A 16,207-nucleotide genomic window follows, 5' to 3' on the forward strand; every position below is an offset into this window, starting at 1 on the left:
AACTCCTTCGATATTATATTTGCACAAACAAAAACCCGACAATAGATTTCTTACATAGTCCATATATACACCAGGGTTGAAACAAGGATTTTTCGTGAATATTTACATAATAGTTACATTATAAAAATATCATACGTACTAAATATATTTATAAAGAAAAATTAAATAAAAAAAATTAAGTCCTAAAATGATTTCTAAATACCAACTCTTAAAATCACGATCTTTTTCGTCTTATATTTATTTATATTTAAATAAACTTATTACATATTAATCTGTGTAGGCACTGGGGAGATCCGTATTACGCAAGCATTCTTTGTATATGATGTATATATTAATATATAGACAATTTTATTTATATATAAGACAGTCCTAATTCTATAAAAACAAGATAAATGCGAACATTCTCTTTAAAATATTTCCATAGAATAATAATAAAATTACTTTTCATATTATGACGTCATTTTAAAAGATAAATGCGGTATCGTTCAATGATTTTATCACTCATATGAAAATGTAGATAATAAACAAAAATAAACCTAATCAATAAAGGAATATGGAGCCGCGAAAACGGGAACATTTTTTTTTTTATTTTATATGAATGAGGCCACGGCCGCAAACGAGGGGATATCTCGTTACTAAATGTTCACAGAAATTAATGAAAACTAGAAGAGGAATGTTATGAACCGAATCGAACCTATAGTAACCTTTGCAGTATCATTACATAAACTCGTATGGCTTCACTCAAAACGATTTAATTCAAGGACTGTCTTTATTTGAGCGTTCTCAACACACAAGAACGTATATTTAAATGGCTCCTTCATACGAGGTAAAGAATATATACAACGTTAACAAGCACGTAATATGATACAGTAAACATCAATGGAATGTCCAATTTAATTCGTCGTCATAACAAATAAGAATAAAATTATTAACAATAAGAGAGTGCAACATTAAAACACGACCTCTCAGTCTTAATTCGATGTCAGTAAACGTCAATACGAATGGCACCAAGGAATCTAAGTACTTCTCATATTAGGAACATCCAATAAATTTAATATAAAAAAATTAAACATATAAAAATATTTTTTTATACATCCGATACACTATAAGCAATGGCATATTTTGTACACCCTAACATTAATGGAAACAGATTATAGAAGACGAAAGGTGAATGGCTCCACAGAGTATATTAAATATTATAGGACTCAATGGAACAGATCCGTTTAAAGCTTTCATACATGCAGTACAGGAAGAGTATGATAATGATTGAATACAAACAAAGATATATCCATAGAAATGTGTCTGTTAAAAATACAATTATATTATATTATGACTTATGATACATAATAATTTTACATTTTGATATCTAATATTAGAAATAATGACAACGACACTGCATTGCCTTTGTCCATTGATTTGTCATAAAATAACATTCCAATTCCATATTTAAAATGTTTATCCTATTTCTAAATGGACGATTCATTTTTTTTTTTAATTATCTATTTCTGATTTAGATTCTAATAAACTGAATTAATTTATCGCGTTTACATTTGAATAAAGATTTACATAAAAAAATCCTGTGAGTAAATATATGTCTTAGATATGTTAAGTTCGAGAACACATTGAGACTCCTGACGTTACAAACTAAAGTGACTAAATAGCATCTCATTATTAATTGCCGATAACTATCTATGTATAATATGCTATAGACGTTCCAAAAATATATAAAAAGCGGTTTCAATTTTGTATAAATCAAATCAGATATAAAAAATTTAACTACACATATATATTTATATGAATTTATATATATTAAAGTCGTATAAATTATGAGCAAAGAGCTAGGACAAAGACAAGACAGTAGATCTAAGCCCGCATAACGGGCTGAGGGTAGGGTCATACGCTCGCACCAAGTAATCTTTCATCGGCAGACTGTTCGTCATCTTCGGATCCTGACTTGTCCTTCTTTATTGACTGATATCTAACCTAAAAATCAACATTGAACATAGTTGATGGAAATTTATTAAATCAGAGAAAACAAGGGCTGGAAATTAATTACCTTAGTCTTTATTTTACTGCTGACTCCCCTCGGTCGATACATGAGGAAGTTGTCGGTCACCCAAAATATTAGAATCTGTTAAAATATACATTTATATTTTATAATTTTTGCAAGACCAAATTTTACTTGGAAACTATATACTATTTTATAATTATGTACTTTTTTTTAGTACAGAATATTTTCATAACAAAGTTTACGTGGGTTTATTTAAATGTGTTCCATTTTCAAATAATAAATTTTATAAAAAAAAAGTGTTTGTAGTTGGCAGGAATATATAAACTTACATTAACAAAGAATGGTATAATGAGCATGACAACAGCCAGCTCCAATCTTGGGTCAGAAACTGGTGATAGTCTCAATGTTGATAAAACTGCAACAACTGGAGGGAGTCGCAATACCAAAGCCAGTACTGACTTAGCAAATGTTGCCAGAGCAGCATATAGAATACACTGGCATATCCACGCTGAGCACATTGGAGGTTTCCCTGGTTTGAAATCATTGTTTTATGGTGTGGCAATATTAAAAATATAGCCTCGAGATCTGTTGTCATAATCTTAATGAAACTTTTGGTCTACAAATATATATATTACGCAACAAGTATAAATTTTCTTTTGTCATATTGTACTATAGTTTTGGTAGCAAAATTAAAGCAGAATTTTAAATTTTTTTAATATTATTTGAAAAATTTAATTGATCAGTCAACTTAGTCAATATCAGCTGTATAAAGTTTGTTGTTGTAAAATATATCTTAAATGTTAAGCATTTAGAATTTTATCTCAAATGTCCTCGATTTTTCTCTTTATAAATACACATACATCAACATATTATATTAATGTATTTTATACTTACCATACTCTCCAAAGTTAATGAGTGGTATGTCATAAATCCTCGCACAGTACTGTGCTAGCCTGATACCCGCCCAAATTATCAATAAACCGAGTGTTGAATCTAACATAAAATTGACGATATACCTAAAAAGACATCCGAGTGTAAAATATGATCAAAATCAACTACAAAAACACATAACAGTATCTATAGCATATATTTTGATTTATCAAGTGATTGACAGTTTAAGAGCTAACCATCCAGTATTAAAAACATCTCACAATATAGATTTCTTTGTCTTGACGAAGTGTTGAGTTAACCATTCATTTTTACATATTTTTTTTATGTAATTGAGTTTTAGGGTACATTTATAACTTTGTCTTACCAAGTACATGGATTACCAGTTAGATGCGGCGAGAGCCAGACATTGGCAGCATGAATGATAAGGGCACCGAGCCCCTGTTTTGATGTATCATAAAACCAAATCAACCAAGGTCTTCTAGCATATCGCGGCTCACAAAACCTTTTACCTATAACATTACTGAATATTAAGAACAAGTAAATTATCATATTGTAAGTTGGAAAGCTTAATTAGATTACAGTGTTAGACATCATAGAATATACAAATTTTTAATATTTTAAGGTGACCTACAATATTCAAGTGGCCAAAATTGATATTTGCGATATAATAATAAAACTAAATATTATAGCAATATAAATAACAACGACAGAGAAACTTACCTATGAGACATGTAAACGCTAAAACAGCCAGTAGAAATTGCATGAACCACCCATATGTATCTGTGAGTGCATCTTTTGAGCAATGAAGTTCAGACCAGTAAATATAATCGGAGCTATTATTCATTTTTCATAGCTATAAATTTCACGGTCACCACATGAGTTAATAATTCTTATCAACAACTTGCGATTTCATTAATAAGCCGATAATTAAACAAAATCATCCATGTCTAGTTTAGTAGCAAAACTACAGTAGAAAGAATTCTCAAAAATAATGTATATTCAATTAAAAACACATTCGAAAATCGCAATTTGTTGACAATTGTGTAAGATTGGATTGACATGTAATAACCTGACACAAGGGCAGTTGACACATAGGTAAATTTTAGGCTTTGGATACGTTGATCAAGTGTGTTATAATTTCTTAAATTTTTTATCTCATTAGTCAATAAAGAAAATGTTATTGAAAATAAGAATAAGGCATGCATATGAAGTATAGTTATAAATAAACAATATTTTGTAATGACATATTTCCATGCCGACAAAGCAATAACTAGGTATAATTACATTGGTGGGTTGCGGATTACCTATAAAGCGGTAGGTGACAGTGTTATCTTCACTTAATATGAAATTCCTGAATCTCTGAACTAAAATAAAATATTGAGTATATTAAAAACTACTTCATAAATTATAAAAATAATTTTATTTTAATGCATTTTTTTATTTTATAATCATATTATTCTAGTAAATAAAGATCATGCTTGTTAACACAAGCTAGCTAACGCTAAAATATGTATATTTTAAAATTATGCTTTAACAATTACTCTTAATTATTATAATATTTCATATAAAAATCCTTATAAATTCTATAAACAAATAAAACTATTTTAATATTTAAATACATCAAGAAATTTATGATTCAAATTGTAAGTCGTGTTATTTAAATTGTTATACATAAATTTTACGTCTCTTAGTAACAATTTAAAAATGTTTATATTCTTTATGCATTTGATACACATGTATGTACATGAAGAAACAAATATTTAGAGGAATAACAGTTATTCGATTTCAATTTCACATGAATACTGTAATATAGTTATGTATGTTCCTTTTTATTGACCATATATATGTATATCCAAATTTACTTACATCCATATATGTTTGTATAGCCGTAAGTGGCAACATTAAAAAAACAAACTGCTTTACTCATGCTGATATTGCCCGCCATTTTTTATTGTTTTATGTATTTTTGGTTTTATTTGTTCAATAAAACAATCTGTGAGAAGGAAAAATATATAAGACATAAATTAATTGAAACATATTGATAACCTGGACGAAAAATACGCTTGTATCGGTAAGTACTAACATATCTTTTATGTTTTGCATTACTAATTGTTAAAACTCACGTCATTTATCGATTATTTTTGAACTCTATTTGTAATCAATAATTTTCAATGTTTATAAAGTTTTTGGTCGCATTTATCCCAAAGTTTTATATTAAACAAATTTGAGTGGATACACGAATATAATATTTTTTGGTTATGTATTATAACTGCAGAAACAATTTTTTCAACATGTACATATAATGTTTTAGGGTCGTTTTACGATTAAACGGAAAAGCATTCACATAAAATGCTATCGTATAATTACTAATTATTTCTGGTACGACTTTGGTTGCTATTTTTATAGGTAAAACATTATCGTGAATTTATTTTTATTCTCGAACAATAATTTTACATGTGTAAATATGTTATTGAAAAGTCTGATATAAGGCTAATTTTATAGACCATTCTGAAGATTATTTAATGGTTTATTGATCTATAATTGAATGAGTACACATATTTTTAATAGGTCAAAGTAACATATTTTATTAAGTCTTATTGATAAAATTTTTATATTGCTTTAATTGTGAAAAATAATCATATTTTTCATATAACAATGTAAAACTTTGAAGAACCTTATCTTTAGTATTTGATTTTAAGCCAATTGTTAAACCTTTGTTGCTTTTGAGAAATCAATATGAATTTTTGTTACTAAGAAGCATCAAAATTTAATAATTATATTAAAATAAAAAACTCAAAGCGAACCATCATATAATGATACATAATTTTAATAAACATAGGTAACAATTGTAACCTGGAAGTCATTTAAACTTTAGTTATGAATCAAAAAGTATTTATTGCACTGTAATAAATTATAACTACAAATTGTTAGTAAACTTTAAAAGTGACATTTAATTTTGCAAGACTTAAAGTAATGCGTTAAGTTTTATTTGGTATTTTGCCAGAAATGAGAATACCGTTTTTAACTTTAGGTTCTGCTACAGTAATTTCATTAACAATTCTTCTCGAGACTCTTTAAGGACATTGCTTTATGGCTACACCTTAGATGAAATTTAATTTATACTTACATGTATATTTTATTTGAAACCAATTCTAACACATATTCCCCTATGCATTAGGATATGTCCTTATTGTCATAATTAAATTAATTTTAATTGGCATAGATTAAAAATTATTATTGCCACATAAAACATTATTAATGTTATTTTTTTTTATTTCAATTTTATGGAGCAGTCATTGGTTTTATTAATTCATATTTGTGAATCATTTAGTTATTTTATATTACGGAAATTTTCCCATTCGTTTATATTAAGCATTAAATAGTATTTATATTTATATAAAAATTAAAGAAGATAAGTATATAATTTAGCTTTTAATTATAAATAAGTCATACACATTGTTGCTTGAAGTGAACAATACTCGCCCTAACACAATAACAAGAGATGCATACAATTTTGTTTCAGATAATATTTGCTAGTTTTTAGTCAAAATGCTCATATTAACATAACAATATATTATATTCTTTTTAATTAAAAATTCTGTTATTTTTGAGAATTATAAACTTGAGATTTGTTAAAAGTTACACTTGATTTAAAACCGCCAGATGCATGAGTTATTTTAATTTTTTTCATAATAATCATTTTTAAATATTTTTTTTATAAGGATACAACAGTCTATTCCACAAAATATATTTTTTATTTATCCGATTATAGATCTTGCTATTGCATAAACTTGTTGAGGTTTATTTAAGGATAATTAAATAAAGCAATGTGCAAATAATATGATTGTCCAAATGCTGCAAAACACACAAAAAAAATGTTAGAACAGAATGTATTACTATCTAAGCTTTGTTAATTTAGGGTCAAGTAATTTATTTAATGAAGACCTTAAGAAAAATTTAAATTAAACAATACTTAATACAAATATAAATTTTTATGATATATTTACTATTTAACATACAGATAATCTTTAGTCCATTGCTTTTAGTGTTCCATTTACAAAATATGTTGGCTGTGATAATTATAGGGAATATGTATTAGTTAATGGTAAAATATTGGATATTTTTTTTTTTTGGATATGTTAAATTAAATGTGACTGATAAGTTTCCTGACAATTGCTAAAAAGCTACATTATAAAAGTGGAAAAAAATTTGGTTGAATTCGATTTGGCGGATTGATATGAATATTTTATTTATATTTTGCTATGAATGTCTTTATAATATATTTTTTCTCATTCCCCTTTACAATATAACGATGCCTCGTTCGCGTGAGTACATTAGAGTCGTGGTTGCCTTAACGGCCTGCCATTTAATTTCATGATGCATGTTATACGCTACACGGTCATTACGTGTGGATATTGAAGAAAAATTTAAATCTAATTGTCACCTCATCCCACCGTCCGGCCCGCGGAGGGACGGGCCGTCGATGGTGGGTATCGAATGTGGTGTAATAATTATTGGTGGTGGTGGTGGTGGCTCGCCGGCCAGTTGTCGTGTTCCCGCGGCTAGACCGTCAACAAACGGTCGCCTGGCAACCACTCATGACATATGCATGAGAGCGCCACAGACGACCGCCGGTTAAATATACAAGGACGGGAAAATTACTAGAGAGAGTCGAATAGAAGATGTCTCCAACCCGGCTAGCGGCGGTAGCGTGCGGCACGCCTACCATCATTAGCAATTACCATCACGATACGATGGCTCGATGGTACTGTCGATGGTTATTTTTACCAGCTAACCACCGCGTCTTAATAAGTCATGAGGACGACCTCGTTGTCCGATTGAATGCATCATTGTAAATTCCCTTTGTTTATGTATGCACGACAAACGACTGACGAGTGGGCGTGTTCGTCGTTTGCAATATTTTAAAATATAATACAGTATCAAAAATAAAGACAGCATATATACATATATGTACGTATAAATTTTTCGTATTAGATGCAAAAAACAAAACTTACTTGCCAATGGTCATTTCACCCTAAATTAATACTAGTTTCTTTTATTATTTTTATTCCTATGCGCTATGGAGATAATTATATAGTTTTTTTCTAATAATACGCTTATTAATCCGGGGCTGTACTGTCGCATATCTAACGATTGACTTATAATATAATAAAATCATCACGAACTTTGATGTACCCTTCATACTATCATGAAATCTAAACCGAAAGCGATTTTTATAGCAATTTCGGTAATCGAGTACGGGCACAAGTACATCAAGTACAGAAATGCTGTAATTTTTTTAGTTCCAATTTTAAATTACCATTCGCTTTTTAAGGTCAGCCAAAAAAAGAAGCGTTAAATTTTATGATAAAATACGTAAAAGCCAGTATTTTTTTTTTAATTATAATAAAATGAGGATCCATTTCAGATATCCGAGCATCCTTTTGATGTCGCCAGTTTATGACAAGTCTGTAATTGTCACCTCATAATTTATAGATTCACGCTATTTATTTTGATGAACATATATATATATATTATATATATATATATATGTTCTAAAGTAACTAAAATGGACGCGTTTAATGAAGAAAAAGAATCAAAAATATGTTTTTTTTTTTATTTACCGAATTTAGGATATATATAATTTTAATTGAATTTAAATGTCTGATATTTTGACGTTATGTCAGTATATCGGACGTGTTTCTTTAGTAAAACTAAATATTTCAGATAAGTTGACACTCACGAACAGAAGGTTGGGATAAAAATAAAAGCCTGGAAGGTTTTAAGCTGCTAAGTCATCTCATATTTTATTAAAATATATATAGTTTCGTTATATGTATTTTCTTGTTGTTTGTACAATTTAGTTCTTATTTTTCATTCAATATTCAGTATTAACAATAGTATTTTGTTGGGATTTGATTACTATAAGAATTTATACATCCAAAGACATCAAACCAGTAATTGTTCAATAATGTCCATTTTCGATAGATAAAATTCCCTGCGTCACATATTTATTTTACAAGATAAGTTCATATGGAAATAAACTCTGTATCGAAATTGCTTAGCTTTTATTCGTCTTTATCATCATCATCAGCCTCCCGCAGTCCACTACTGAACATGGGCCTCTCTCATAGCGCGCCATTTAGTCCGATTTTCTACAACACGCATTCACTTTGTGCCAGTCACTTTACGCATACCTACGCTTCATCTGGCCGGGGGGCGTTCCACGCTACGTTTGCCGATACGCGGTCTCAACTACAGAACACGATTACTCCAGCGGTTATCGGTTCTGCGATATACTTGTCCAGCCCACTGGCACTTTAGCTTCCAAGCCCGGAGAGCTACGTTAATTATTTTGGTTCGTTGGTGGACGGTTTCTCTGGGAAAACGGTTAGCCAACGCGACTCCAAGCATAGCTTGTTCCATGTAGCTTATGGATTAGACTCATCGTTAGCGTTTACATTTCGGCACCGTAGGTTAGTACAGGCAGGACGCAGTGGTGAAAAATTTCATTTTCAGATTTTTTAGTATGGGCGTCGAGAAGACCTGATAAGGCTTTCTGAATTATGTCCAGCCCAGCTGAATTCTTATATTACCTAATCCTGGGTTGTGAGATTTGAGACGCGTACTCAGGCTTTAACGGATCGCTTCGGAGCACGGAGCACGGATCTATCCTCGGTTTTTAGTCGTGTGAGATAGTTGTTATCAAGCTTTAGCAGGAATGTTTTGGGCCTTTAATTACCTGTAATGCCTCAACAATACAAGCTTACAAGCTCGAGGAGCTCCATCTGATCCGATACTGCAGTTGCCTCACGTCTTTTATTTTATGCTAAAGGGGGCAACCGAGCTGACGGCCTACCTGATGGAGGTAGTATCCTCGCCCATGGATATCCGCAACATAGATTTGCGGATGTTTTGCCACCCTCGATTAGGGAAAAGAGGAAAAAGTGGGAAAGAGATTTTTGCATTTAAATGTTATGTCTCCTCTGAGAGTTTTGACACAAGGCCTGCACTCTTTTTCTTACAAAATCGATTGGCCAATTCCCTGATTATGCTAACTACCTTGTCAAGGTCCTCATCAATATCCAGAGTCGTTTTCAGGGCATCGTATTGGTTTTTGAGCTCGAGTTGGAAATGCTCAATCCAAATCACAGCTTGGTATTGCCTTGGTCGGAGAGTAGAATTCACCAGTCGGCTCCATCTTAGCTTGTATTCGATGTTTCGAGTACCTGAGACAAGTCCGTGATTGCTTCCGTTGTTAAACCTATTGATCACCGAGACATTCTGAATATATGCTTTTTGTTCGTTATGATAAAGACTATCTTGCCAAATCCAATTTCATTGGGGCTTTTTCTGACAAACTGTGTTCTTCAAGAACTGCCCCTCCTTTTCGAGAAAGTTGACGAACATTTGGCCCTTATGATTTTAAGCTCCAAAGCCATGAGTGCCCATTCATGATTCAATACGTGAATGTATGAAGTGAGCTTTAGTTATGACTTCTTACATACGTTCTATTTCCTGCGTATGTCGACGTGGGTGCATAAACTTGAATTATCTTCAATCTTTTTAATAATTTAATCAGAAGATATGCTACGCTGGAGACTCCTACAACGTTAACAAAGAGGGCCTTATTATTAGGAAACCTACTCCGCCTCGGGAAAGATCATCTCCATCTTTATAGAAGAACAGGTGGCCGGGTTGCAGTGTTAGCGTATCTTCTCCGGCTCTTCGGACCTCTCTTCATCTAACATGTGGTTAATTCCGAAAGTTATCGGGTCCCCTATGAGTAGTATATACTCTTCGTGCCACAGAGTTCGTCCATTATACGTCACCCAGTTCAGTTGTTTGTGGTAACCTGCCTAATTCTTAGCACCCCTTGCGACATTTCTTCCCTGACAACATCCTTAATCAGGTATGATTAGGCTGCTGGGAAATGGGGGCAGTGCGTCTTCAGTGCTGATAATAGAGGTTTTACCCTAATCGGACACTAGCTTTTATCATAATACATATTTATTATTAGAAAATATATGATACGATTGTTAAATTCATTACAATTTGAAATCGTTTCACACATTTTTTATTATTTTTTTTCATTACAGTTTTAATTTTTTCCTTTCCTTTTATTAACATATGTTTGGATTCTCAAAAGTAAAAGTTCATTCCAATCATCGTCTGTAGAAATGAAAAGAATTATCCCAATATATTTTTTTGATCATATTCTGTAAGTTCCATGAAAAAGCTTTTCTGACCTCTCATGCATATAACCGCAATTAAAAGTTTATCAGAGTTCATTGTATATCGTTATATGTACATATAATTCTACAGTATGTGTGTGTGTCACTGAACTCCCCACTGAACGGCTGAACTGATTTGAATGATTTTTTTTGTGTGCATTTTGTTGATTCTCTTGATGGTTTAGATTCCCAAATCAGCCTGGCAGATGGGGCTGCTGTCCTAGGTTATTTAAACTTAAAAGGCTGAAACATTGATTACTATATGTATTGTGGTAACACACTATACTATATATGTAGACTTGTTTTATATATAATTATATATATCTTTGTTACCAGTGGCCAGTTTCTGTTGATTTTATGAAATATTTTCCTAACGAGATAATTTTCTAGAACTAGAAGAATATATTTAGCATACTGAACGAATATCTCTTTAGGTGACAACTACGGAATACCTTCTTGATGGCGTGATTAATAAAACAGAATGTCCTTAGACATATTGATAATGATGTTACTATAGTCAAAACTCTCAAGCTGGGAAGGTTTATACTCGATAAGGGGAACAAATAAAACTGTTACCGTCGTTTTGGTAGAAACTAGATGTATCAATGTTGGTTTTTGTAAACATCTTATACCTTGGCCAAGAGAAATGGAATCTTTTGTTACGATGCATTTTTTTTCATACGTTCCTTGGCTACCTGTGATCTTATACATCTTGGAAGTTTATTGGAAAACTGGTTTTTGCCCACGACTATGTCCGTGTGTATTTTGGAAATAGACTCAGTGAGTCCCAGAATTTTCTTTGTTATGACAAGTTTTCTAGTGACTTATATTCTTCTTAATGATATCGAAGATTTTCGCGTGTACTCGTTTAAATTAAACTAAGGTTTTCAGATACTATGCGGCTTTTTTTACTATTTTTCTAACTACATGATCCCGAGGTTTCGGTTCCTTTCCAGCAACCGTGATCACGGGTACACGAGATGAAAGTATTTTGGTTCTCTTTGACATTTTATGTCACTCGTATGATGTCCATCTACGTCTGTCTCCTGATTGTTAGCTACCTCCCTACGAATTTACAGTCAATACCGTACAGCCGTTCTTGAGTAATAAATAGTGTGACATCACGTTCTTTTATATATATATATATATATATATATATATATTATTAAGACTAAGTTAAGTATGTCCGTAATTCGAAAAGGCATGAAATCTGTTCTATTTCCAAAAACCACATAATGAAGTCATCTGTTATACGAAACAATAGTAATTCTTGTGGTATTTTAATTAACACAAGAAATATATACAGTTTTCAGTACACGAAAATCAATATCAGGCGGTACACGTTAATATTTTTAATACTTGGTGATTTATATAACTTAGTTATTTTTTTTACCACCCTCATTATATAATATAATTAACCTCAAAAAAAAAATTATTCATGATTTTGAAATCCATTAAGTAGTACAATATTAAAGTATTAGAAGATTTTTTTTTCTGTCTCGACTTATAAAAGTTACGTCGATAATTACATTGCTTTAAGATTAAAATTTTGTTACCTTCTTGTTTCAAGAAAGATTATCTTGTGATGTACTTAGAAATATAAGACTTCATTATAAATTAATATATTTATATGTGTACGCATTTTACTATTTGCGTACAATAGTTGTGGATAAGTGTCAACCCTGATTACATTAGTTCCATATGTTATTTTTTTATGATAAAGGGGGGAAAACGAGCAGACGGCCTGCCTGATGGAGGTAGTACCATCGCCCATGGACATCCACAAAATAATTTAGACGATGCGTTACCATCCTTATTTGGGGAAGAGAGAGAGGAAAGGTTGGGAAAAGGGTGGGAAAAAGGAAAGGGCAAAGATTGTGCTGCTGTCATTTCAATTAATTTAAAATAAGCTCGGTGATTATAGCTTCAAATATCCGTTCAGCTTATATAGATTATGAGTGCTATTAACATTCATCCATCCATCCATCCACCCATCACCATAACCATCCATCCATTCCTTAAAAACTTTATAAATATAAACTTGTTTGCTGTTTGTGATTTAACAGCAACATAAATACTATGCGTTTTAAATTTATTTGTTAGTAATGTTTAGTATACAGTTCTCGGTAAGTATACGAGAGCAATTTGAACGCTAAGTAGACACGAGACACGTATTTAGAATATTGTTTGTAACATGATTTATCGGTCTGCTCTGTACTTTGGCAAATAGAAAACACATTAGGTACACTGATAGTATGTAATAAATTGTATTTTTTTTTATATATATAATAGGAGTCAAACATTGTTGCGTACGGAAAATTTATAATATAGAACCTTCTTCGTATTTTTTTTTTTCATATGATATTATCTTTATCGACACAATAGAATTTTGTCATGAAGAATGTGATGTATGTGATAGGAAGAGTAATATTTTTGAACTGGCTGCTTATTATTGCGGTTACCAATTTATTTTTCTATTCCATAGAGTATATAAATACAGAGCTTTATTGGAAGAACCAAAATTATTAATTTTGGTTTTAGTTGAGGCCTAAGTATCGGTAACAACAGATGAGTTTAAATCGATCAATAGAGATGAAAATATGAATGAATGAAATAAAATAATCATTGTCGTAAATGATTACGATCAAGCGCTCGTGATATAATTATATAATTTTGTAAAAAAATAAAAATAAAGCCTCAAACGTTATATCAAATAAATATCTGATAATGCTTTAAAATAATTTAATAACTGGTACACATCATGGCGATGTTGGACTGTTGCCGGCCGTCGACCCAGCGGCTTGGTGAAGGCATGATCGATATTGACATCAAATATTTATGATGTACAGACCCACGAGGAAACTTGATACATAACTGCCACTGTTACAGTCACGGGGGAATGATTGTGTTTAGTACAATTAATTGTACATTTCGGGATTTATCGATATAATATCATCACTAGTCTATGGCTATAACTTCGTCCGAACGGATTACGGAACCAGGCTCAGAGATAAATTTTATAGCGTGTTAAACCAATTGTCAGTGAAATCTGTAGCCTGTGTCACGTGTCTTAATACATAATACAACAGTTATGCCTTGATACTTTTTGCAACAACAATGAATGTCGGTATTAATTATAGCATTTAATTTATCATCGTTTAATTATTTTTTTTGTTTGAAAAAGCCTAACACTCATACGTTCATACAGACCTAAAAAAATATGCATGTATAATATGAGGGATTAGGGTTTTATTATAAGAAAATTTTCTGTACATTTAATACTCTCACTGTCTTTTAACGGCTTCGTTTCAAACTGACGTGATTTAATATTTTTCGACGCACCCTCAATCATGATGCAAATAGTATATAGAACGGTCTTTCATGATTTCTGAATAATATAAAGTTTTACATATATCATTCAAACATAGAAATATTTAGAAATTTATTAAAGTGTAATAATATTTTTTTTTTCATATATCCAAATATTAGGTTGTTGTATCAAGCAGATATTGTTCTGTGAGTGACTTTGTATCTAATATCCTGAATGTGTTGTAAGTGAACCTGTAATATTTTCACGTCTCGTTGAGCATTATCCAATCCTGAAGCGAGGCGGTGCCTCGGCTGAGAGTCTCCGAGCGTGAAATAACCGCGATTGCCTTGTGTCAAGTGGCAATCACGTACGAATGTGCCGGCTTTGATGAATTATATATATATTTTTGTCACCCATGCCTAATGGTGTTGAAGTTGATTTGCGTTCATCGAAGTATTTGTATAGTACTAGCTTTAGTATTATGCAGGAACCAGACCGTGTACCGTAAAGCTGACTTAAGGATAGGTTTAAACGATCTCGTGATGTTATGGCCAAAATCCATTACTATCTACTACCTACTCGTATATGTACATACAAAAAAAAATTTAATATTTTCTTCTCCATATTTATAATAGTTTTGAAAGTATTTGTTATACGTATAATACATAAGGAGATTTTAATTTCTCAGGTAAATAATCAATTTAAACTGTAATAATAGGAATAGTTGCAATAAGAGCTGTAACTTTATAAAACTATCGTTACATCAAAAACACGGCTATAATTAATTAATTAATGAATATAATATACACGGCTATAATTAATTAATGAATTATTGAAAATATTCTTTAATTAAATTTAATTAAAGAATATTTTCAATAATTCATTATAAGAATTATATACTTGAGAATGTTATTTGCTCAAATACACAGTTAATTATACCCAGGTTATCGGTTAATTATACGTTAGAAATTATTTAAAAAAATTCTTACCGTCAATAAACGTATCGACATCGTCAGGGTCTCGTTGAGGACGGCGGAGTCGCCTGCTTGTCTCGCGGCTGGCGTATTCTCATAGATGTATGAATATTTAAATGGCTCGATACGTTTAAATTATATACTAGAACCTTAGTCTTCTAAAATTACAGAGAAACTGCAGAAAGAAAGCCAACCATCGCAATTAGGTCAGTACTGCATAATTGTATGAACACTTGTCGATATTCCCACGATACCGATACGCGAGATTATAAGGCTCTGTTAAGACATCTGTTTGATATCACACACTAATAAATATTTATATATACATATATATATAAATCTCAGAAGAATTATTAACTCTTTCATTGATTATGAATTTTAAACGTTCAATTATGTAACATACCGATGTGATTTTTCTATTGACTCTGATGATATAAAGAATTCAATATGAATTTCTTTTATAAATATGAAAAATAAACATTATGCTAGAATGAACATTAATTAAAAAAATATATTATGTTATTTGATCGTAAGTCATACGTTGCTTTGTATGTGCTACTGTTGTGTTTGTATTGCCTTTGTATTGACTATTGACATACATTTAGTTCTTATAAATTATTTCTCAAAACTGTGTTGTTTTGTTGATGCCTCGTTACCATGGCTACGATTGTCTTGACCGCGGCTATTAGCTATTGACATAGTTTATTATCTATATCGATATATATATATCCAAATTGTGTGTCCGTATGTAATGTCGTTGGTCAAACATGACGTGCGTGTTCTATAA

At 31.1% G+C, this 16,207-nt stretch overlaps 2 protein-coding genes across 3 annotated transcripts in view; one reads left to right on the plus strand and one right to left on the minus strand.

The window, feature by feature from the left end:
* Window positions 1-4,860, minus strand: LOC116772217 (store-operated calcium entry regulator STIMATE-like). 2 transcript variants are annotated; one of them, XM_032664328.2, is made up of 8 exons: window positions 4,769-4,860; window positions 4,207-4,266; window positions 3,623-3,755; window positions 3,267-3,411; window positions 2,906-3,027; window positions 2,341-2,540; window positions 2,057-2,131; window positions 1-1,983 (listed from the first exon to the last, which is right to left on the minus strand). In XM_032664328.2, exons 3-8 carry the CDS (start codon window positions 3,744-3,746, stop codon window positions 1,894-1,896), a joined length of 756 nt encoding a protein of 251 aa, XP_032520219.2. In that variant the 5' UTR covers window positions 3,747-3,755; window positions 4,207-4,266; window positions 4,769-4,860; the 3' UTR covers window positions 1-1,893. The 2 variants fall into 2 exon arrangements, with proteins under 2 accessions (XP_032520219.2, XP_061384212.1); XM_061528228.1 differs by lacking the exon at window positions 4,207-4,266 and having other exon boundaries at window positions 4,769-4,859.
* LOC116772214 (heterogeneous nuclear ribonucleoprotein K) overlaps window positions 4,834-16,207 on the plus strand; it is a 24,150-nt gene continuing 12,776 nt past the window's right edge. Inside the window, exon 1 of the mRNA XM_032664323.2 lies at window positions 4,834-4,973. The gene's annotated coding sequence lies outside the window, so the exon portion shown is untranslated. The remainder of the gene's footprint in view (window positions 4,974-16,207) is intronic.

Source organism: Danaus plexippus (assembly GCF_018135715.1).
Source record: "Danaus plexippus chromosome 16 unlocalized genomic scaffold, MEX_DaPlex mxdp_23, whole genome shotgun sequence".
NCBI lineage: Eukaryota > Metazoa > Arthropoda > Insecta > Lepidoptera > Nymphalidae > Danaus > Danaus plexippus.